Source organism: Puma concolor, chromosome B3 (assembly GCF_028749965.1).
Source record: "Puma concolor isolate L17-30 chromosome B3, mPumCon1.1.hap2, whole genome shotgun sequence".
In the NCBI taxonomy this organism is placed as follows: Eukaryota; Metazoa; Chordata; class Mammalia; order Carnivora; family Felidae; genus Puma; species Puma concolor.
This window is the reverse complement of record NC_141672.1, coordinates 97,092,473-97,115,965: the sequence shown is the minus strand read 5'-3', so window position 1 is coordinate 97,115,965 and position 23,493 is coordinate 97,092,473. Positions and strand designations below refer to the sequence as shown.

At 44.8% G+C, this 23,493-nt stretch overlaps 1 protein-coding gene across 3 annotated transcripts in view; it reads left to right on the top strand.

The window, feature by feature from the left end:
* The window catches only part of MYO5C (myosin VC), a 105,447-nt gene that overhangs the window by 5,140 nt on the left and 76,814 nt on the right, over nt 1–23,493 (top strand). The window contains exons 2-8 of one of the 3 annotated variants that reach the window (XM_086710698.1): nt 6,007–6,117; nt 11,590–11,755; nt 12,342–12,486; nt 15,539–15,695; nt 17,617–17,760; nt 18,763–18,844; nt 19,887–19,994. In XM_086710698.1, the coding sequence (XP_086566824.1) occupies nt 6,007–6,117; nt 11,590–11,755; nt 12,342–12,486; nt 15,539–15,695; nt 17,617–17,760; nt 18,763–18,844; nt 19,887–19,994 (913 nt within the window). Of the gene's footprint in view, nt 1–6,006; nt 6,118–11,589; nt 11,756–12,341; nt 12,487–15,538; nt 15,696–16,558; nt 17,455–17,616; nt 17,761–18,525; nt 18,635–18,762; nt 18,845–19,886; nt 19,995–23,493 lie in introns of those variants that run through there. The other 2 variants (XM_086710699.1, XM_086710700.1) reach the window with 2 other exon arrangements.

The window sequence follows — 23,493 nt, the reverse complement described above, 5'->3', positions numbered from 1 at the left end:
TTAATGGCTTTCCATTTGGCCAATGTAAGAAGCTTTTAGACTTCTATGTATCATTAATAACTCTAGAAAATTAGAGGTATCCATTGTATTATATATGTATATAAAGACTAAAATACCAAGTTTTGTCTTTAATTGGTGCAACTAAAGTATATATAGTATACTTTAGTATATAAAGACTAAAATACCAAGTTTTGTCTTTAATTGGTGCAACTAAACTGGGAATTTGAATATTTTGTTCAATAGATGTTTATGGAATGCTGGCTATGGGGAAGTTATTGTGTTGGGTTCCAGGATACAAAGACAAGGCTCTTAAAGCTCAAATGCCAGTGAGGGGGGTGGAAAGTTACCTCAAAACCTCTGTGTCCCTCTGGGAAGGGACAGGGAGAACTCTAAAGAGGAAGCATTCAATCCTGCCTGGGGTGGAGCGCAATAGGGAAAGTGCCACCAAGGAGAGGAGTTGTGAGCTGAATCTTAGTTTGCTCACTGGCCAGGAGAGGAGGAGTGGCACCGGGAGTGGAAGGAACAGAGCCAAGGAAGAGCTTGGCATGTTCTAGAAACTGCTAGTGGATTGGGTGGCAGCTGGCAGAGGGTGGACTGAAGAGGCAAGGAAGCCTGAGGAGGAAAACTGGCTAGGACAGTGACTTCCAAGGTCTGGCTGCTCATCAAAATCTATAAGGGACTGGGGGCGGGAATTTTAAAGCTTTCATCTTGCCGGGGCCCACCCATGGAAATTCTGATTCAGGTGCAGGTGAGGGAATCTGTATGACCACAGAAACCTGGTGCTTTACCTGGTTGAGGAAGCACTCAGCAGACTGTGACATCTGTCAAGAGAAGATTGGTGGGGTGGGATTGGGGGAGGGGGAGCTGATTGACGGCCATGGCAGTGGGATGAATGGGACAGATAGGTGAGACTTGTTTAAGATGTAGGCTTTCCAGCACCTGATAACCATTTGGTTGTTGAGGGTGGAGGGTGGGAAGGGAACCCAGCACTGTCCCAAGTTTTTGATTTGAGGGACAAGAGAACTGAGGAGGAGTGGGTTTGGGATAGACTTAATGGTCATTAGAGCTTAGAATTTATGAGTGTCCAAGGACATTTAGGGGCTGATGTCGGGGAGACCACTGGACATGTGGTCTAGACCTGTGGAGAGATCTGGGCTGGAGGTCTCACGTGCACAGGTGCCAGGGCAGTCCCCGAAATCATGGGAATGGAGGACACTCTCTAGAGAAAGCCTGTCAGGAAGGGGGGCTAGGAAGGACACTGGGAGACAGAGGGGAGGCTAGGGAGCCTGGGAAGGGCCTGGAGGGGTGAGGGAGGGGCAGCGGAGGGAGCATAATATCACTGTCCTGGCCTGGCTGACTGGGAAAGTGGAGACTCTCTCCCAGTCCAGAGAGCTGCTAGGAAGGAAATGTGTGATATTCCCTATTTCCTATAAAGTCCTCAAGCCCTTTCTGTGGCTGACATCAGTTGATGCCTTCAAATAGGCAGGCAACATGAGAAGATGCCCTCTTCTCTCATCTGACCATGTAGGGTGGGGTATTCGGATGTTCCTGAAGACAAATCACTTCCTAAGGGTCACGCTCCTAAGTCTTTGCCTCATTGTTGAGCCTCCCTTGGCTTGGAAATAAAGGTACAGCACGATTTCCCTTCGTGGGAGGGTATTCGCAGGAAGGGTGTGGGAGGCAGGCACCTCTGCTCCGTGGCCCCCCCTGCAGGCCCATCCCTTGAGGGCTTGGCAGGCAGTCTGAGTCCGGAGGCTCCTGCTCCACAGGAACAAGTCACACCGGGGAAATCACATGAGAGCTAGTCACACTGTTTGCACAGACTGCGTTTGTTTGTCTAAATTCTGCAAAGCGAACTCTTCCTCCCGGTTGAAGCACTGCCTTGTGGGTCGAGGAATGTGAGGAAGGAGGGAGGGACCCAATGGGTGTAACTGACATGCAACTGGATAAACTTTGTCATGTTTACTTACCAGGCTGGGTTGCAGCTGCAGGGCCCTAGGTGACTGGCAGCATTGCTGGCAGAGGCACCAGGCCTGGAAGGTGTGGGTGGCCTGGAGAGTCGGGGCTGAGGAGGCCGTTTGTATGCACCACCCCTCAAAAGAAGCCAGCTTTCAGTTCCATACATATCCTAATACTGCCTACCATTGAATTCTGCTTTGGTCTGAAACAAACCAGCCTGTGTGCTCTCAAGTAGATGGTTGCGTGTTGAGAGTTCAAGATTATTTTCAAAGCCAGACTTATTTAATTAACAAACAGTTCAAAGTAGGATTTGCAGGCCCTGGCTCCATGGAATCCTGGCTTTTGAGACTTTGGTGTTTGATGAGCTGCTGACATCTTTGGGGTCAGTAAAACAAAAGGCTTGGATTGGCTTTGGTGACCTTAACATTACTTCTCAGAACTCCTGGCTTCTGTGGGAGGATCTCAGGGATCTCAGCTGTAGCCCCCAACTGGGATCCTCCTCAGAATGCCTCTACTTTCACCTGTTTCACAGAGCAGGCCGCCACCATTTCATTTAAAGTCAGCTTTCTTTGGCTTTAAAAAGAACTATGACAGACAACCTGGAGCAGACGATCTCCCAGGACCCTAAATCTAGGACCTAAAATTCTGTCATGCCACTTCATGATATATTGGGATATTCCATTAATGATTTCAGCTTTATGAGATTAGCAATAAATGTTTTTTTAATTTTTACTTAATTTATTTTTTAAATTTACATCCAAGTTAGCATATAGTGCAACAGTGATTTCAGGAGTAGATTCCTTAATGCCCCGTACCCATTTAGACCATCCCCCCTCCCACAACCCCACCAGTAACCCTTTGTTTGTTCTCCATATTTGAGTCTCTTATGTTTTGTCCTCCTCCTTGTTTTTCTATAATTTTTCTTCCCTTCCCTTATGTTCATCTGTTTTGCATCTTAAAATCCTCATATGAGTGAAGTCATATGATATTTGTCTTCCTCTAACTAATTTCGCTTAGCCTACTACCCTCTAGTTCCATCCATGTAGTTGCAAATGGCAAGATTTCATTCTTTTTGAGCAATAAATGTTTTTGATAGCAGACTGAAGTAGAACATGGTAGCCCATGGCAACAAGTATGTGTGGAGTGGGTGTGAGTGTGTTTATGAGGCTTCTATCCACCTACCTGCGTGGACATGTATACCTAACTGTGTATCATTGCCCTTTAGGTCGTTCTTCCATTTTCTCTGTCTCTGTGTCTGAAATCTTACCCATACTTCTCTCTCAGCTACCTATCAAGAATTAAAACAACCCAAATGACTTAGGGACTCATGATTGATACCCAGCCAATGAAATATATATTTTTCTTTGCTTAAGTAAGTCAATTCATATTAACTAATAGATAAACACCTGTGCTCCTTAATCAACTCGGTCCTAGTCTAGTACTGGCACTCTGAAACTTGTTTTATACTTTTCTTTATTTCCTCCAACAGCATATGAAAATTTTAAGTATACAGTGAAGTCAAAGGGACTTTATAGCGGACATCTGTCCTACCACCTAGATTCTACCATGAACATTTTACCATATTTGTTGTATTACATGTCTATGCTTCTCTCCAGCCCTTGGGCCATCTTATTTTTTAAAGCATCTTAGAGTAAACTGCTTACATCGCTACATGTCCTCCTAAATATTTTAGTATGTCTATTGTTAAGAGTTTCATATTTGTTCGGTTCTTTGTGTAAAGTTTTCAGATAGTGAAACACCAGTCTTACGTCTGTGTTCAGTGGTGTTTGAAAAGTGCTGACCACCCATGTAACCCAAACCCTTTCAAGGTATAGAATGTTGCCATCACCCCCAGAACATTCCCATGAGAGCCTTCCCACTCACTCCCCAGCCCTACCTACTCCCAGAGGCAACTGCTGTTCCTATGTTTTCCCCACCTTACATTAGTTTTACCTGTTCTAGCACTTGATTTAAAGGGATTCATACATGGAGGTGCCTGGGTGACTCATTGGGTTAAGCATCCGACTCTTGATTTCATCTCAGGTCATGATCTCACTCACAGTTGTGAGATTGAGCCCCACATCAGGCTCCAGGCTGGGCGTAGAGCCTGTTTAAGATTTTCTCTCTCCCTCTGCCCCTCCACCACTTGTGCTAACGTGCTCAAGCTCACTCTCTCTGAAAAAAAAAAAAAAGAGGGGGGATTCATACATAGCATACTCATTTGTGTAATGTTTCTGTGATTCAACCTAATGTTTTGGAGATTCATTCATATTCTTGCTTATATCAGTAGTTGGTTCTTTTCATTGGTAAGTAGTATTCCATTGTATGAATGTACCACAGTTTTGTTTGTCTTTTAACTCATTCTCCTATTAATGGACATCTAGTCTGTTTCCAGTTTTGGGTTATTATGAATAAAGCTACTATGAATATTTATGTTCAAGTCTTTTTTGTGGACATATATATTGACATTTGCTTTTAAAGATTGTTTATTCTAAGAGTAATACATGCAACTTGTAGAAAATACATAGAACTATAATAAGGAAAATTAAAATGTCATAATTTTATTGCTCAGAATCTTTTTGTGACTGAAAACTCCTGAAGGTACAATCTCTCAACAGAAAGGAATATTTACTCATGGTCACCAGGCACCAGTAGACCACGGGCCTGATGAGCAAAGAGATGCAAATATACACGTATGCACACATGCAGCTCCAGGTTAGAGATCGGCTGGGTTAGTAGGGAGACCATGCTGACTAAGAGGGAATGCCTTTCCTTCCGGGTAACCCAGCACATACACATAATAGATGCTTAGCAAGTGTTTAGTAAATGAACGAGTGAATGAATGGACGAGCAAACAGAGGAACGGCCCACTGCAGGAGAGTGTGAGATGTGGGGTCCGGGTGATTACTGCAGAGGAGAGAGAAAGGAATTAATCATGGACCTATGACAGCTGCAGTCTACAGACATGGCAGCCACCTCATCTTCATCTTGAGCAGCATTCAGGTGTCTTGGTGAGTTCTGGAGAGAGACACGGCCCCTCATCAGTGTGCCAGTGTGAATATTAGACACGTGGGTTAGTTGCTAGGGCTGCCTAACAGTATGCCGTGGACTTGGCGCTTAAACAACAGATGCCCATTTTCTCACAGTTCTGGAGGCTGAGAAGTCCAAGGGTGCAGACAGCTGCTTCTCACCGTGTACTCCCATGGCCTTTTTTGGTGCATGCAGGTGGAGAGAGAGCATGCATGTGAGCTCTCTGGTGTCTCTTCTTACAAGGACAATTATCCCATCATCAGATGAGTGCCTTATAACCTCATTTAACCTTCACCCCCTCTTACAGACCCTGTCTCCAAATTCAGTCACATTGGAGATTAGGGCTTCAACATAAGAATTTGTGGTGAGCTCAGGGGTGGGGGGACGTGATCCAGTACATAGCAGTGTGGTTCTGCCTAAAGACTTATCCACCAGCACTGAGCCAGGTGCCCCCACAGCTACATCTGGATTTCTACACTTGCCGCAGTGGGAATACTTGGCTTCTACCAACCAGTGTTGAAATAACACTGCTGTAACCACACTTCATAGCATCTGGCAGAGTGCTTTCAACGACACAGTCTAACTTAACCTGGCAGCAAACCTGTGAAGTAGGGACTGTTCCCATTTTGTGGATGAGAAGAACGCAGTATAAGAAGTTAAGTGTCTGGCCCACAGCCCCTCAGCCGATCCGTGGTGAACCAAATCCCTCTGCTCCAACTCTTACAGATAGTGCCCAGAGCTTCCCGTTAAGGGACTCGTGATTTCCCTTCCATTCCCAGGCTTTTACTTTCCCAGGAGTATTTAGGAGGCTTTGGGAATTCTGTTGCCTATGAAAGGAAGCAGCTAGGCCTGGTGCACTGTAGACATACTAAAGATTACTTCATAAACAAAAATTAGGTAAAATACTCCTAATGAAGGAACTGAGTAGACAGAAATATCCCTGAGTCTAATTATCTAATGATCTGTGTTTTTGTTTTCCAAGTTCTGAAATTAAGCCTGTTTCATTCTGTTGGTCAGTACAACAGGGTATGGATTCCTGATCCTGAAGAAGTTTGGAAGTCTGCTGAAATAGCAAAGGACTATAAAGTTGGTGACAAAGTCCTGCGACTTTTGCTGGAGGATGGAACGGTGAGGTTCCTTGTTGGCTGTGGCTGCCACAATGTATGAAGGGTAACTGGAATGTATGTGGAGGGGGCACAGCCCCTGTGGGAGGAGCCTGGGAAAGGGCACATGGGGGGTCATCCAGAGTGGCCGGCAGGTGCTGTGGGTCCACTATTTGTACCGCACCCCCCCACCCCACACACTGCCCTAATGAAGGCATCAAGTGCCCTGTGCTGCATACCTGGGCATCCAGCATGGCTGGGAGAACACTGGAAAGTGATTTGCCGTTTTGTTTAAATGTTTATTTTATTTTTGAGAGGGAGAGAAAGAGCATGTGCACAAGCAGGGTAGGGGCAGAGAGAGGAGGACAGAGGATCTGAAGTGAGCTCTGCACTGACAGCAGAGAGCCCCATTGGGGCTGGAACTCATGAACCGTGAGATCATGACCTGAGCTGAAGTCGGACGCTCAATCAACTGGGCCACCCATGCACCCCAGTAATTCACCATTTGGGTTTCATGGGTCTCAGCATAGACACTGGGCAAAGATGAGAAACTTGAAGAAAAGTGGTTGGAGCCTAAGGCATCAACCAGTAGAGAAAAACCTCAAGATGGGAAGAGGAAGAGAAGTAGAGGAAGGAGAGAGAAATCAGGAAGGGAGAGGGAGGGGTGAGAGGAGAACAGAAGGAGGGAAAGTCCATCTGTAGGTGGTTGGATAGAAACAGGTAAGAATTGGGAGCTCCAGGACGGCGTGTGGCAGGGTGATTAGGGAACTGACGGGAGAAGGGACAAGAGGATAGGAATGCCCAGCTTTGTGTGACGTTGTGAAGAGCCTGTCAGTGCTGGTGTGGCAAAGGATCATGTCAGTGGTGGTTCCTGTGCTGCAGTGTACCTGTGATCAGGCCCTCTCAAAGGCTGGATGTGTCTTTGGATTAACAGCTTCTGCAGATTTTACCACTCCTTTAAGTATCATGAGCTGTCCTTTGCCCCCATAGACATAATGACATCCCACTGGATCCATAGCTAGCATGAGTCAACTCTCTGGATGCAGAGCTAGACAAAGTATTCATGTTCCATTTGGATGTCAGAGTTGGTCCGGGGAATATCATATGAATATTAAAATGCTGGAGGGGCGCCTGGGTGGCGCAGTCGGTTAAGCGTCCGACTTCAGCCAGGTCACGATCTCGCGGTCCGTGAGTTCGAGCCCCGCGTCGGGCTCTGGGCTGATGGCTCAGAGCCTGGAGCCTGTTTCCGATTCTGTGTCTCCCTCTCTCTCTGCCCCTCCCCCGTTCATGCTGTGTCTCTCTCTGTCCCAAAAATAAATAAAACGTTGAAAAAAAAAATTAAAAAAAAAAAATAAAATGCTGGAATTTTTGAGTCATGCACATGGTCTCTGTAGAAACAGGACACTCTTGGGGCATCTGGGTGGCTCAGTCAGTTGAGCATCCAACTTCGGCTCAGGTCATGATCTCTTGGTTCGTGAGTTTGAGCCCTGCATGAGGCTCACTGCTGTCCACGCAGAGCCTGCTTCAGATCCTCAGTCCCCCTCTTTCTTCCCCTCCCTCGCTTGTGCTCTCTTTCTCTCAAAAATAAATAAACATAAAAAAAACAACAACAGACAAACAGGGCACTCTATTTCCAAGCAGACTGTCCTGGATTTGGGAGTCATCTCCTGAGATCCCAGGTAGGAAGATGAGCAGAGCAACTAAAGACACTTCCTCAAGAAACATACTATCTGGATTCAAACCTGTGAAGGCCACTTGCTAGGTTTATGACCCTTAGCCTCTAGCTTTCCTCATATGCAAATTGGAGTTAATAATAGCAGGACCTCACAGGGTTGCTGAAGATCAAACGAGATGATCCATGTGTGCAGACCACTGGAGAGAGAGACAGAGAGGACACTGCTACTTCCATTTAGCCAACCCTTCCCCACCAGTAGCTCTTTGCAGCCTTGTGGAGCACTTCCTGCATGCACTCTAGGTTCTCATTAGGGATCAGGTGTCTCCGCGGAGAAAAATCTCAGACTGCAGCTGCAGTGGCAGTTTGCAGCTTTAGTGAAGTCAGCAGGGCTTCAGGTAGTGACATTCCTGGCTCTGAACCCCAGCCCACGAGAGGCAGGTAAGTGGGCAGGTGGCCAGATAGCTCCTTAGCTTTACAAAGCCTGCTTTGTGTAGGAAAATGTCACCTCTGCCTTCAACTGTTAATCTAATGTTCTTTATGTTTTCTCCCCTCCCCCCTATGACTCTCTTGATTTTCTCTCTCTGTCTCTCTCATACATAACACACACGCACGCGTGCGTGCACGTGCGCACACACACGGGCTGAACTAGAAAAGGAGGTTGTTAATTTAAAACAGATAACAGAAGAACTCAAGGAAAGAAGTTATATATGAGCAACAATTTATTTTGCTCTCAAAATAAAAGTCTATAGATTAAGAATATTCTGCTTAACTGAACTCCTGTCTTATACCAGTCACAAAAATTAATTCAACATGGATTAACAACTTAAATGTAAGACCCCTAAACCACAACACTCCTAAAAGAAAACATAGGAATAAAGCTCCTTGCCATAGGACTTTGTGATTTTTTTTGGATTTGACACCCAGAGCACAAGCAACAAAATAAAAAATAAGTAGATGTGACTACATCAAAGTAAAAGGCTTCTGCACATCAAAAGAAGTTGTCCACAAAGTGAAAAGACAACTACAGAAGGGGAAAAAGTATTTGCAAACCATATATCTGATAAGGGAGTAATATCCAAAATATATAAATAATTCTTACAACTCAATAGCAAAAACAGAACCAAACAACATCAAAAATGAAAACAATACTCATAAAAGAGGGGCAAAGGACCTGAACAGACAATTTTCTGAAAAAGATTTTTACAGATGGCCAGCAGACACTTGGAAGGATTTTTGACATCACTAGTTCTTAGGGAAATGCAATTCAAAACCACCATGAATATCACCTCACTCCTATTAGAATGGCCATCATCAAAAGGACAGAAAGTCCCAAGACGCCTGGGTGGCTCAGTCGGTTAAGCATCCGACTCTTGATTTCAGCTCAGGTAATGATTTCACGATTCATGGGATCGAACCCTGCATCAGGCTCTGCACTGACAGTGTGGAGCCTGCTTGGGATTCTCTCTTTATCCCTCTCTCTGCCCCTCCCCCATTCTCTCTCTCTCTCTCTCTCTCTCAAATATTTAAGAGAAGGACAAAATAACAAATGCCGGTGTGGATGTGGAGAAAAGGGAGACCTGTGTACTGCTAGTGGAATTGTAAATTGAACAGTCACTATGAAAACCAGTATGGAGAACCCTCAAAAAAATTTTTTTTAAGTTTATTTATTTTGAGACACAGAGAGAGCATGAGTCGAGGAGGGGGAGAGACAGAGAATCCCGAGAAGTCTCTGAGCTCAAGATGGGGCTCGATCCCATGAACCATGAGATCATGACCTGAACTGAAATCAAGTCAGATGCTCAACCCACTGAACTACCCAGTCACCCTCAAAAATTTTTAAACAGAGCTACCATATGATCCAGCCATTCCACTTCTGGGAATATATCTAAAGGAAACAGAAACACTAACTCAAAAAGATAGCTGCACCCCCATGTTTATAGAGCATTATTCACAATAATCAAGATGTGGAAACAACCTAATTGTTCATCAACAGATGAATGGATAAATAAATTGTATATATGCAGCACCTGAGTGGCTCAGTCAGTTAAGCATCTGACTCTTGGTTTCAGCTCAAATCATGGTCTACAGTTTGTGAGTTCAAGCCCTGCATTGGGCTCTGCACTGACAGCGCGGAGCCTGCTTGGGATTCTCTCTCTCTCTCTCTCTCTCTCTCTCTCTCTCTCTCTCTCTCTCTCCCCCCTCTCTCCCCCTCCCCCTCCCTCTGTCTCCCCACTCCTCTTCTCTTCTCTTCTCTCTCTCTCACTCTCCCCCGTCCCCACCTCAGAATAAAAAAAAAAAAAAAAAAGAAAGGATACAAACATCCAGTTACAAGATAAGTTCCAGGAGTGTAATGTGCAACATGATGACTGTGGCTACACTGCTAGGAAAATTAAACTAAATCTTGAGAGTTCTCATCACAATGAGAAGATTTTTTTCTTTTCTCCCTTTATTATTACATCTTTATGAAATAATGGATGTGAGCAGAACCTACTGTGGTAATCATTTCATAGTATATGTAAAACAAACCATTATGGTTTATACCTTAAAATTTTACAGTGATATATGTCAATTATTTCTCAATAAAACAGGGAAAAACAATATTCTGCTGGGGGCAGGTCCATGAATATATTTGCACTGAAAATGGAGCAGGCATCTGTCATGATCCAATATAGTTGGCCTAGGTTGCCCTGAGCTGCTCTCCAAACAGACCAACCAACAACAAACCAAATCCTCTCAGCATTGATAGGAGGCATTAGGACACATGCTTCAGAGCCAAACATATCCATACTGTGTGACCTTGGACAAGGAGCTTAAACTCTTTGAAGCTGTCTCCTTAGCTGTTAGTTAGGGTACTCATGCCCTCCTTGGAAGGCAGTTTTGAGGAGTGCTGACTACATGGCATAGGGTGTGCATAGTGGGCACTTGCGAGGGGACAGCCAGGTCACTTTGTGGAGCTGGTTCAAGACCAGGTATCAGAAAGAAGGCGGCCTGGGAAAGTGGAAGGAAAACAAGCTTGCTGGATAACCTTGATCAAGTCACTTCCCCAAGCTGTGAAATGAACGTAAAGGAAGTTAGAATAGGTGGTCATAAGGTCCCATGATTCTCTGCCATTTGGAGCCCAGTCGTCTGTGGTGTCAGCACCACTAGGCTTGCTAACCTCTCCCTTCTACTCAGGCACCTATTTTGGGAATGCTAGGTGAAGTCTACCAGACAAGAGACCATCCCCAGCAAGTTACTCAGCCCAGGGCTGAGGGTAATGGAAACAGGCAGCCTTATAAGGGGGGCATGAGCCCTCAGACAGGAGTTACAAGCACATGGATCTTCTCAAAGAGTCACCACCACTCACATGGGCTCCTTCAGACACTTCTCACCACCCAGCAGAACGCTGTTTTCAGACAAAAACTTGGGTGGCTCTCAACATCTAAACTGCATACAAGTGGAGCCCTGTGATAGCAATGAGGATGGTGTGCCCAGGTCCCTGCCCACATGGCTTTCCTGTACGTCTCATGGAAGCTTCAGTGAGGTTCTATAGCTCTGAGGACCCCTGGTCTGGTCCAGCCAGTCTTCTCACAGATGGGAGAAGAGGGGCCCAGAAAGAGCAAGTGACTTACCCCAGGGCCCATGTCCAATACCCTCGTCCCCTGGCTCCCACTTTCCAAGAGTCAGCCATGGAGATTATTTTCTCATTGCTACACATAGGTTTGTTTTTCAGAGTGTCAGGGACCACTCCAAACACATGGTAGATAGGACAGAGGACTAGAGTTCAATAGAAACACCAAGGATATTTTACTTCTTGAACTTTAATTTCATCTTTGTTCATAGGAGCTGGATTATTCCATTGATCCAGAATCTCTGCCTCCACTTCGGAATCCTGACATCCTCGTGGGTGAGAATGACCTCACAGCCCTCAGCTATCTCCACGAACCTGCAGTGCTTCACAATCTCAGAATCCGCTTTGCAGAATCCAAACTCATTTACACCTACAGTGGTAAGGAGAGTGATTCTAGGAGAGCAGGAATGACCTGGAAACACAGTGCTTGCTGTCTAGGGTGTCCTGAGGACATTTTATATCGTGTTTATGTTAGAAATGTTGACTTCTGCCAAAATGTGTACTCACAGCTACACCTTTGCCCAGATTTCTATCTAACAAGCACAGAGGTTTGATCTTCAAGAGTCTGTTGTAAACAGAAGTGTCTACAGGTGGGGAGAATCTTCATCAAGAATTGATATCAGACTTCCCAGAAAAATATATCTGGGTAAAGCTTGTGTTTGAGTTTCTTATTGGATTTGATACGTTTATGACTTACTTGGGGCAACGATGTTATCATATATTTACACTGAGAATTACAAAACCTTTCAGTTTTAGGGCATTCCCATCCGTCATCTCATCCAACTCTGAGAGTAGCCCAGAAGTGTGGGTGGCATCTGTAGGCAACTGAGATTCGGAGCATTCAGTGATCTGCCCAAAGTCACGTGGCAGGTTTAATAACTGGTGGAGCTGGGCTTACTCCAGAGAACCTGGAGAAATGGGTGACGGTCAGAACCTCAGCGTTGCATCTGGCATCTTTCCCCAGGAATCATTTTGGTGGCTATGAATCCTTACAAGCAGTTGCCAATCTACGGAGATGCCATCATCCATGCCTACAGCGGGCAGAACATGGGCGATATGGACCCACATATATTTGCTGTGGCTGAAGAGGCGTACAAGCAGATGGCCAGGTAGCCGCTTACTGGGTGGGACTTCCTCTTACTCTCCCAACACTCCTGCATTTGTTGGGCCCTCACAGTGGAGGGGAGACATCTGGTGTGGTCTCATTAAAGGTGACCATGCGACCAGAGAGTGAGGGCACTTGTTAGAGCAGACTAATGAGTAACAAATGATTGTATGTGGAACCTGTCTAGACCGAGTTTCCTGGCTTTTCTTCCTTCTAAGTAGTCAAAGGTCAAACCTAGCAATCTGGGAAAAGCAGATGCTTCTCTTGCACTGTGTTTGGTTGGAGGAATATTGATTTATTCTCCACTGTGAGATGTTTAAGCTTTATTCCCCATCTAGCCTAGCAAAAAGTTATGATGGATGAGCACAGGTTTTAGATGTAAGAGCTTTGGAGTTTTATCCTCTTTCAGCTTCAGTGTCCTCATCTGTAAAGTATGGAGAATAGAGGGGCACCTGGGTGGCTCAGTCGGCTGAGGGTCCAGCTTCGTCTTAGGTCATAATCTCGTGGTCCGTGAGTTTGTGCCCCACATCGGGCTCTGTGTGGTCAGCTCGGAGCCCGGGTCCTGCTTCCGTTTCTGTGTCTCCCTCTCTCTCTCTGGCCCTACTCCACTTGCTTTCTCTCCCTCTCAAAAAATAAATAAACATGAAAAAAAAATTTTTTAGGTATGAATGAAGAATAGAAACACCATCTTATCTTTGCTGATCCTTTTACAGTTTGAAAAGAACTCTCCAGACAGTGGTCTCCTTTAAGTCTTGCAACACCCCTGTGAAGTCAGTTGAGCCACCATCATTGCCCTCATTTCATAAATGGAAACCTGAGGCACAGAATCTGGACCCTACATAATCTAGGCAACCATCTGAGTTTCCTCAGCTTTAGTGTCTTCCATCTGTGAGCCAGACACTCAGAGAGTACCCATTCTACGTTCCACTGCTTATAATCAGGAAAAAATAATGGTGGTGTGTGTGGTTCTCTCCTACCAAGAAGGCTGGTGGGCATTTTAGAACTCGCATGACACCTCTCCCAGTCATCAGGGACTGGATGCCTTTTAGATCTTCTGTCCGTGGAGTGAGACCCTCATCCTGAAGGCAAGCTAATACTTAGCCATCTCCTCCATATTGTTGGCACCAGAGTGTCAGAGGGGAAGTATGTGCCCCTCCTGGTTAAAGAGACTTCCCAGAAGCCCCACAAAGACTTCTGCTCACAGCTCGCCTAGGACCTATTCACAGGGCCATGCCTGGCGGCAAGTAAGGTTGGAATAGGTAGTCTTTCATATGCACAGCAGTGTTCCCACTGAAAATTGGGGCATAGTCTCTAAGAAGGAGGGGAGGAGGAATGTTGGATAGAGATTCACCAGTTAATAACCAGTTACCTTGGTCTCTGCTACAGCAGATTTCCTCCAAACTGAAAAACACCCGTGGTTCTAGGATTTGCCCTGGCTCCCTATAAGTCTTCCAGGCACTCTGCAATTAAGGTCCATGGCTCATAGCCTGATGGGCCAGGGCTGCTCCTGTACGTCAACAGTATGAGCTCACTGGAGCTATCGGGCTGAGCCAGTTTCAACTTGAAAAGTCCATTTTCTCTGGAGGCCTGTCTTTCTAAATGTGATAGAACTGAACATAAGGTAGGTTTGTACTCGACTTGCTGATACTAACCTGGGAGTCAGAAAAGCCCAGCTTTACTAAGCCCGGCTCCATTTCTATCCAGTGGGGGACTGTAGGTGTCCATCACTGATCTCCTCAGGGTCTTGCTCTTTTGGGCAGGAACTCCATCTCTGAGGTGCTCCCAGCATTCACAGGGAGGTGCTCTGCCCTGGGTCAAGTCACCTTACCTTTCTGAGTCATTGTTGCACCATTCCATAAAAATAGATACATGTGGCATAGGATTTTTGTGAGGCTTAAATGAGGATCCTTATAAAGTATTCATGGAGTGCCTTGTATCTATAAGCAGTGCTGGATACATAGAACAGCTTTATAGTACAGTCCTGCTATCACCTTAAGATGCGAGAAGTTGAATACATTTAAAAAAAATTTTTTTAATGTTTATTTATTTTTGAGAGAGAGAGCATGAATGTGGGAGGAGCAGAGAGAGAGGGAGACACAGAATCTGAAGCAGGCTTCAGGCTCTGAACTATCAGCACAGAAACCAATGCAGGGCTCAAACTCTCAAGCCATGAGATCATGACTTGAGCTGAGGTCGGACACTTAACTGACTGAGCCACGCAGGCACCCCCAAGTTGAATACCTTTTTAAAGATCTCCAGCATGTGGGCTTACTGAGCACCTATGTTCCCAAGCATATTTTGAATAATTGCTCTCCAAATAATGCCTTTAAAATGTTTTATGTTTATGTGGGGATACAGAGGAGTTGACCTGGGCCCAAGATGGCTTTCTTTAGAGGCCTGCTTGCAAGGTTGGTATAGGGCTAGCCTCTGGGAACTTGGATTTTAGGAAGTTCCCCACCATTATCCAATTGAGGAGAGAGGTTCATTGTACCTTGACTGTGTAGATGATGTGGTTCATGCTGAGCACCTGCCTTCCTTCAGGGCATCTGGAATTTTGGTACATGTTCTGCCTATGTGACCAGCCCCCAATACAAACCCTGGCCACTGAATCTCTAAAGAGCTTCGTGGTAGACAGCACTTCCCATGTCTTGTCATAATTCATTGCTGTAGTAATTAAGGATTCACACTCAGCTTCCTCTGGACTTGGCCCCATGTGCCTTTCTTCTTTGCAGAGTTAGCCTTTTGGTGTGATGAATCTTAGCCATGAACATGACTGTGTGCTGAGTCCTGTGAGTCCTCCTGGTGGGTCACTGACCTGAGAGGGTCTTGGGGGACCCTCAACATGGGGGACAGGGCAAGAAACAAAGTTTAGCTTGATCACATAGAAAAAAAGACTAGAAGGGAATTCACTGGAATGTTAAAAAGTAGTTACCTTAGAGTAATGAAACAAAGTTTACCTTCTCTCCCCTTGTCTGTGTTTTTCTTACTGAGTATATATTACCTTTTTAATAGGAAAAAAACAGTATCTAAAAAATCCTTTAATTTACTTGCTTTAGAAACAATAAAAATCAGTCAATAATTGTAAGTGGGGAGTCAGGTGCTGGAAAGACAGTGTCTGCTCGCTACGCCATGAGATACTTCGCCACCGTCAGCAAGTCCAGCAGTAACACCCATGTGGAGGACAAGGTTCTGGCATCGAACCCCATAACTGAGGTGTGTACCCTGCGGGAGGTGGGGAGTGGGGTCACAGGCAGCAATGTGCAATAATGGAGAAGTGGATTGGTTGTGTATATGTTTCCCTGGCTAACCTGAATCCCTCAGCTTTAAAGACCATAGAAGTGAGGGCCAGAAAGTCTGTTCTCTGATAGGATTCGAAGGAGCTTGAAGAAGAGACTACCCTGCTAAGGCTCTCTCCTCAACCTGCTGGGCTAGAAATCAGATTTCAGGAGTCCTGTGTCTATATTTATATACCAAAGGAAATGTCCTTGACTACAGACACCACTGGTGCACTGAGACCACTGGTGTTCTTCAGCCAATGACACCAAGTTTCATGAGCTGATTGTTAAATATTCAGAAATTTTTTGGTAAGCTGACTATTAAAATTTTGATAGTTCAACATCAGTCACGGTGGGAATATTTACACTTTATAAATTGGCAAATGCCACATATCAAGGCTCTTCTGCTTCCCTCTCTGAGAGCTGATCCACCAGCCCAACTCTGACTGGGAGAGCAGTGTGAACAAGACCAGTCCTCATGGCACCCAGGAGCAAGGAGACAGCCCTTAAGAAAGAAGGGTCATCGCAAAGGCTCAGGAGATGATCAAAGGCCAGCTCTGACTGCTTTGCAAAGTGGGAAAAGGACTGATTTAAATTTATTTGGAAGCATTGCAAAAAATTAAGATCATTAGATTCCTAGACCTCTCTCCCTGTTTTCTCAAATCAAAATCATCAGTGTTTATCAGGCCTATTTTGTTTAAGCCCCTGTACGAGATAATATAGGAAGTAATGGAAAAGAATAAGCCCCAGTCCCCAAGTTGAAAGACTCCTCTAACATAAACACATTTAAAGTTAAATGGAGGGACGCCTGGGTGGCTCACTCAGTTAAACGTTCAACTTCAGCTCAGGTCATGATCTTACAGTTTATGAGTTTGAGCCCTATGTTGGCAGCTGCACTGACAGCATGGAGCCTGCTTCAGATTCTCTCTCTCCCTCTTTCTGCCCCTCCCCTACTCAAGCTGTCTCTGTCTCTCTTAAAATAAATAAACTTAACAAAAATAAATGGAAACATAAACCACAATCTAAGGTAGCAGTAGAAAAGTTGTCCAGAGGTACTGCCCAGTGGGTAAATTTGTGTGATTATTTGTTTAAGGTTGGTCTCACCCACTAGATTATAAGCTCCACGAAGGCAGGACCATGTCTTCTTGGTTCACCTTTGTCACCCAAGGACGTGGCGCATAGCAGGTGCTCAGTAAATATGTGTTGTCAGAAAGCATGATGACCTGGGCAGGAAGTACAGTATGTGTGCATGAGAAGGGTACTTCCAGATGGAAAATGCTCAGGAAGGGGGAGGGGATGGGCAGAGAAGAGACAGAATTCAAGAGTAGAAATAAAAAGCAAAAGTCATGCCTAGAATATGGAAAGAATGGGAGAGGGCAGTTTTTTGGTTGAGTGGAAGGTCTGGGTAGAGAAGTGGTAAGAGATAGGGAAAGAAATAAAGTTTGAATGATGTGTTCTTTTAATTGAGCATCTATAATATTTGGGGCATGGATGTGGTGATCCTCCCAACTCCGCAAGCTGCGTATTATTCCCGTGTTACAGGTAAGAAATCCAGACTTGGAAAGATGAAATCATTTTTCTAGTATTACACAGACAGCAAAAACAGGAGCCTAGGAACCATGAAACATCAGAACCTGTGCTCGTTCTAATCCTGCTCAGTGTCTCCTAGCAAGATGGAGGAGAGCCTTGAATGGCAGGTAGAGGATGTGTCATGTCCCCTCTGAGCTTTGGGCTGCTTCCCTCACCCGCCCCCCCCCCCCCAACCTTCCTCTGCTAAACAGACCTTCTCCCAGCATACAGGATTGGATTTTATTACGCAAAGATCTTTTTAACATTATTGAGGGTTCTCTGTTTTGTAGGCTGTTGGAAATGCCAAGACCACCCGCAATGATAACAGTAGTCGGTTTGGGAAATACACAGAAATCAGTTTTGATGAGAGAAATCAGATTATAGGAGCCAACATGAGAACTTACCTGCTGGAGAAATCCAGAGTTGTCTTTCAAGTAAGTATAAAAATATCAGTTAAGTTTCCTTTTTCCCAACTCTTAAAGTACTGTTTACACTTACATACTCATTAGACAACCTACATTGCTTTGTGACTTGAAGAATAGAGTTTCCTGTCTTTCATTTGCATTTTGGCTTATTTTTTTTCTGTTTCTTAAAAACAAAAAAATTGATGGATAGATGCGATATCAGTGGAATGATATGACTCCACCAAAGGGAAGAATTATGATTTTTAATTTTGGGGCATTTAAAAGATCCTTAGTGTTTAACAATCAAGTTTCTCTTTCTAGAACACAGAAACTGCTTGAAACAGACAAAGATGTTAGACTGGCTTTTCTGTCAGGAAGGGAATGGGCTTACAGCTAGTGGGGTGGGGGGTGGGGAGTTAGGAGAAAGAGCCTTCTGTCAGTAAAGTGGAGAAAATTCTCCTAGTTTTGGCCCAGGAGAGTAACAGTAAGCCTTATATCGCAGGATGTTTCTTAAAATTTTCAACTAGTTCAGGGGCACCTGGGTGGCTCAGTCTGTTGGGCATCTGACTCTTGATTTCAGCTCAGGTCATAATCCCAGGGTCATGGGATCGAGCCCTGCATCAGGCTGAGCATGGAGCCTGCTTGGGATTGTCTCTCTCTCCCTCTCTCTCTCTGCCCCTGCCCGCTGCTAGCTCTTTCTCTCACTCTCTCTCTCTCTCAAAACAAAAATTTCACCTAGTACAAATTACATTATTCTCACTTCGCAGAGTGTTTTCATTTACTAGCATTTTCTCTGGGGTCCTTGTCTGGAAGGCAATCATGAGCCAGCAGCTCTCCCTCTGCCAGTGAGCCAGCAGAGGGCAGCAAGTTGCTCACAGACTTATCAACCAGAGAAGAAACCCATGTAAGTGTTGGTGTCTGTGAGAGCAGAATTGTCAGTCCACGTTAGCCATCTAAGACCCATTCCCTGAAAACCTCATGTTTTTACTGTAAAGCGTTGCCATAACTTCAGGATTTTTCTTTATTTTACAGTCAGAAAATGAACGAAATTACCACATTTTTTACCAGCTCTGTGCATCTGCGCAGCAGTCGGAATTTAAACATCTTAAATTGGGTACGTGGTGGTGATGTATGGAAGTATCTGTCCCTTTTATGTAGGGGATTAAATTCTAGCTTGATTTCTTCTTAGAGTAGTATCACTTAAAGAAATATTCTGTTCCAAGACATAAATCCTTGGGTTTAGGGGTGGAACTGATGCATCTAACTAAGGAGATACATGGAGGGGCAGGGTGGAGACCTTCAACTCCAGGGATTTTTTCAAAGCTCATGGGTGTTCATGATCATGCAGCCAGAACTACCTGAATAAGGCCTCCTGACCACTGGGACTTGGTACTGTAAACCCCTATGCTTTTCTTTACCTGAACTTCCTGGGGTAGCCGTTTTTCCAACACGTAAGACCTATTTCCTTGTCTTCTGAGACGGAGTACCTCTGTCATAATTTGAGCTTCCTTGATGACTCAAGGTCATTATTATTTATAGTTCTGACTAATTATGCTGCAGGGACAGCAGAACTCTTTGTCCTTTAGCACAAACAGTGGACTCCTGTGCTGTCACAGCTCTCCTCTCTTGGTTGTCTGTGCTATATTGGTAGATAGAATTGTCCAGTAAATTTCTTCACATCTCACATAAAGATAATACCTATGCCTGTCACAGAATGTGAGTAGCGAATGTGGAAGAGCCTTCTGAAGGGTCACAGTCACCTACTATTCAAATATTAGGTGTGCATATGGTTATCCTCTTGATTGTGGTGATGATTTTGTCAAGGTATACTGTATCAAAACTCATCAAATTACACATCTTAAACATGTAGAGTTTATTCTGTGTTCAATAAACCCCAGTAAAGCTGTATAAAATGGTTAGATACAGGAACAAACACCATGAGCTTTGTAGTCATGCCCGTGTTTAAATTCTTGCCCTGCCTCACTTTTTGGAGCCTTGGCTTCTGTGTCCGTAACGTAGAATTCTAAGGAATAAATGGATTCCTGTGTGTTAGGTGCTTACCACAGCGCATTGTGTGTGAGCTTCCTGCCTTGCTTCTGATAAACACATATGTACAAATGTATGTGTCACAGACATTAACAATCTTTTGATTTCAGGGAGTGCAGAGGAATTTAATTACACAAGAATGGGAGGCAGTACTGTCATTGAGGGTGTGAATGACAGAGCAGACATGGTAGAGACTCAGAAGACCTTCACACTGCTGGGTAAGTTGAAGTGTCCTGAACAAGGTGTGGCCATTTTCTCTTTTAAAAAAAAGGAAAGACGGGGATGTCCAGGGTGCATGTGTTTAAAGAGTCCTAATAAATTCTAATCTTAGGATGAGCCAGTCAGAATATATTTGGAGGCCAAGCATTCAAGACTATGCTTTAACCTTAAAAGATCTAGAAATCAACTCGTTAGCCCTCAGGCTCGCTGGTTTGCAGGTGAGAAACATGGGCTGTGCTCCCGTGGCTGCCCCAAAGTTCCTCTGGGCTGACTTCAGAGAAGACTGGTAAATCAGGTCTGGAGGGTCATGCTGCCCCTGTTTGGCCTGATAAAATAGCAGATGCTTACATGGAACTTACCGAGTGCCACGCACCATCCTAAGCACTTTGTTACCTGTATTAGCTTGTTTAGTTTACAAGCACTTTATGAGGTGGATGGGGCATTTCCCCCATTTTACCACAGGGGAATGGAGAAGTCTTATAACATTTTTATATAGAAAACAAGATCTTGGATTGCTTGGTCTTTCTCCACTTTGCCTTTCCCACATGGAGCTCACATTTGGAAAGTGTCTATCAAATGACATTGATAATAAAAATTATCATTCACTTTCCCATAGTGTATCAGTGTAGACTTTAACACCTACCTGCCAGTCAAAGCTTCCGATCTGTGGTTTGAGACGACAGGCCATTTTTACATCTCACAGAGAGTATTTGTTTCACCAGTTTGTTTTCATTATTGTGGCTTGGTTGACTATATTTAAATGTAAAAGGCAAAGAGTTCCAGGTTAAATGTATCAGAAAAATAGGCAAGATTTGGATAATGGTGAATGAAAACTGGTTGGTTTCCTAAGCGCAATTAACGATCTGATTTTGCCTCTTCCAAATGAATTAAGGAGAAGGGCAGTTTAAGTATTGTATAATAAGATAAACACTTTGGGTACTGATAAACATTTTCTTAAAATAATTATAGTCATAATTTCATCTTTTTATAATGTGCTCCATTGAGAGAGAACACCGTGTATGAGGAGGGATCAGGTGGCCTCACTCTGGCAGCACGGCCCCTGTGGGACCTTGGTCCACATGCCCTGTCCTCCTTCCCACCTCTACCCTTCCGACACTCCTTCCCAGCTCTATAATGTTTCACCTCACAGCAAAATGATACAAGAGAAATAGAGTAGGCTTTGGGGTCAAATAAACATGACTTGAAATCTAGTTGGCAGGACTCTAAAGGGGTTGCCCTTCCTGAGACTCAGTTTCCTGATCTGTAGAATGGCCATATTCCTTACCCACAGGGCTCTCATGATAACTGGTAAGGAAATGTACGTGAAAGTCCCTGACACCAGGCTGAGCATGTAGCCAGTGCTTGCTAAATATTACAGCCTGCCCTCAATCTCTGTTTGCTGTTGTCCAAGCCCTAGCCATCCTTTGAGCAAAATACCCCTTTCTCCATGAAACCTTCCCTGATCATTGGAGACCAGCAGCAGCAATTTTTTTTTTTTCACTGCCTCACACAAATCAGATGGTTTTCACAAATATCCACACTATCAGGTCCAGGACTAGGGTGAGGCAGGAGAGGCGACTAGAGCACAGAGTTGAAGGAGGCACTCAGGTACTCATTCTCAGGGTGACACAAATGTCGGGTCAGCCCCTGGCACCCAGCTTGCCTCACCTTGTCCCACCCAGCCTTACACACCTGGCGTGGGTGTCTTGACAAAGCCCCCAAAGTCTTGTGGGGAGATAGAGTAAAACAATCTACTGCCTCTCATGGCTGTTAATGGTGTAGGCTGCCCGGTGTCAGAAGTGGGTGGGGTGGAAGGAGGTTGGGGCCGTCTTCCCCTGACCTTCCAGGGAGCCCTCTCAGCCTGTGACTGGTGTGGTGGGCAGAATGCCAGGAATGTGATGGACTCTGCACCTGTTTACTCTCTACCAAGCCTGTGACTTAAAGATGCTAGCCCAGTGAATGTCTCCTTTGATCAGCTGTGCCTTGGCCGTTAGACCTCATAATTTAGTAGTAAATTATCTATCATCATGTATTTGCTCCGATTTTTTTCACGTGTCATAAGATGGGTCTGTGGCCTTTCATAGATCACTTACTTTTTTCTGGGCATCAGTTTCCCCATTTGATTACTGAGATAGCACTGAGAATATTCAGTTGTTCCAATTACCAATTGCTTTTTCCCCAAATCTTAGTGGCCTAATATGACACATTATTATTATGTTTCGTGATTCTGGGGTGACTGGGCTCAGCTGGATACTTCTCATTTGGGGACTATTCTGTGCTGGTGGTAGGGGCCTGATCTTCTGAAGCCTTCTTTCTCCTATCAGCTGGAATGGTTAGAAGTACTGGGGCCTGGGCAGGCATCTGTCTCTCTCCACAGGAACTTCCTCACGGCACGCTGGTCCCAGGGTAAATGAACTGTGCACGTTGTGGCTAGCTTCTCCCAGAGCTGGTTACAGTAGGCTTGGTGAAATCTGTTAGACTTTATGAACCAGCCTCAGAAGTAAAGCAGCATCACTAATGCCATGTGCTAATGGTTAAAAGTGAGTCACAGGGCCAGCTCAGACTCATAACTCATGGTGAGAGAACTGCACCGTACATGAACACTGGGAAGATGATGCACTGGGGGCCATCTTTGGAGAGTAGCCACCGCCCCTCCCAGTAGCTGTTAGGGATGCTGTGAGGATTAAGAGATAATGTCTAAAGTGGTTTATGAACTATGGCATGCTATATCAGTATGAAAGATCAGTATATATTTAATGAAAGCATGACTTCACTGCATGAATCACTAAAAAATGTCCTAGACCAGAGGTCAGCAGATTGCTGTCTGTTTTTGTAAATAAAGTTTTATTGGAACATAGACACACTCATTTGTTTAAATATGGTCTATGGCTGTTTCCATGCTGTGGTGGCAGAATTGTGATAGACTGTACAGCCTGCAAAGCCTAACAAGAAAACATTTGCTGCCCTTTGTCCTAGATGGTAGAGTGAGCATAGTTGATGGATTCCTTAGAGTTTTCTTACAGTATATGAAGATTCATGGATGGACTTCATGAAGCTATCTTAGCTTCACCCCTGTGTGTCTCACCAAGGAAGTTCCCTGATGACTGCGTGCCAGGCAAAGAAGTTTGAGCAGACGGCAGAGGTCCATTCACTGTTGTGGAGTGGAACCAGATGACCTCACTGTAACTTTGAGCTTGCCATCATCCTGTGACCGCCCCCCCACCCCAACCAAATACCTCATTCTGCATGTTGATTTCAGGGTCTCTAAACCTTTGCCATCCAACACAGTAGCCATCAGCCACAAGTGACTGTTTTCATTTCATTTCCATTAAAATGAAATAACCTTCGGGGCACCTGGGTGGCTCAGTCTGTTAAGTATCCAACTTCAGCTCGGGTCATCATCTCATAGTTCATGAGTTCGAGTCCCATGTCTGGACTTGTCTGTGCCGACAATTCAAAGCCTGGAGCCAGCTTCAGATACTGTGTCTCCCTCTCTCT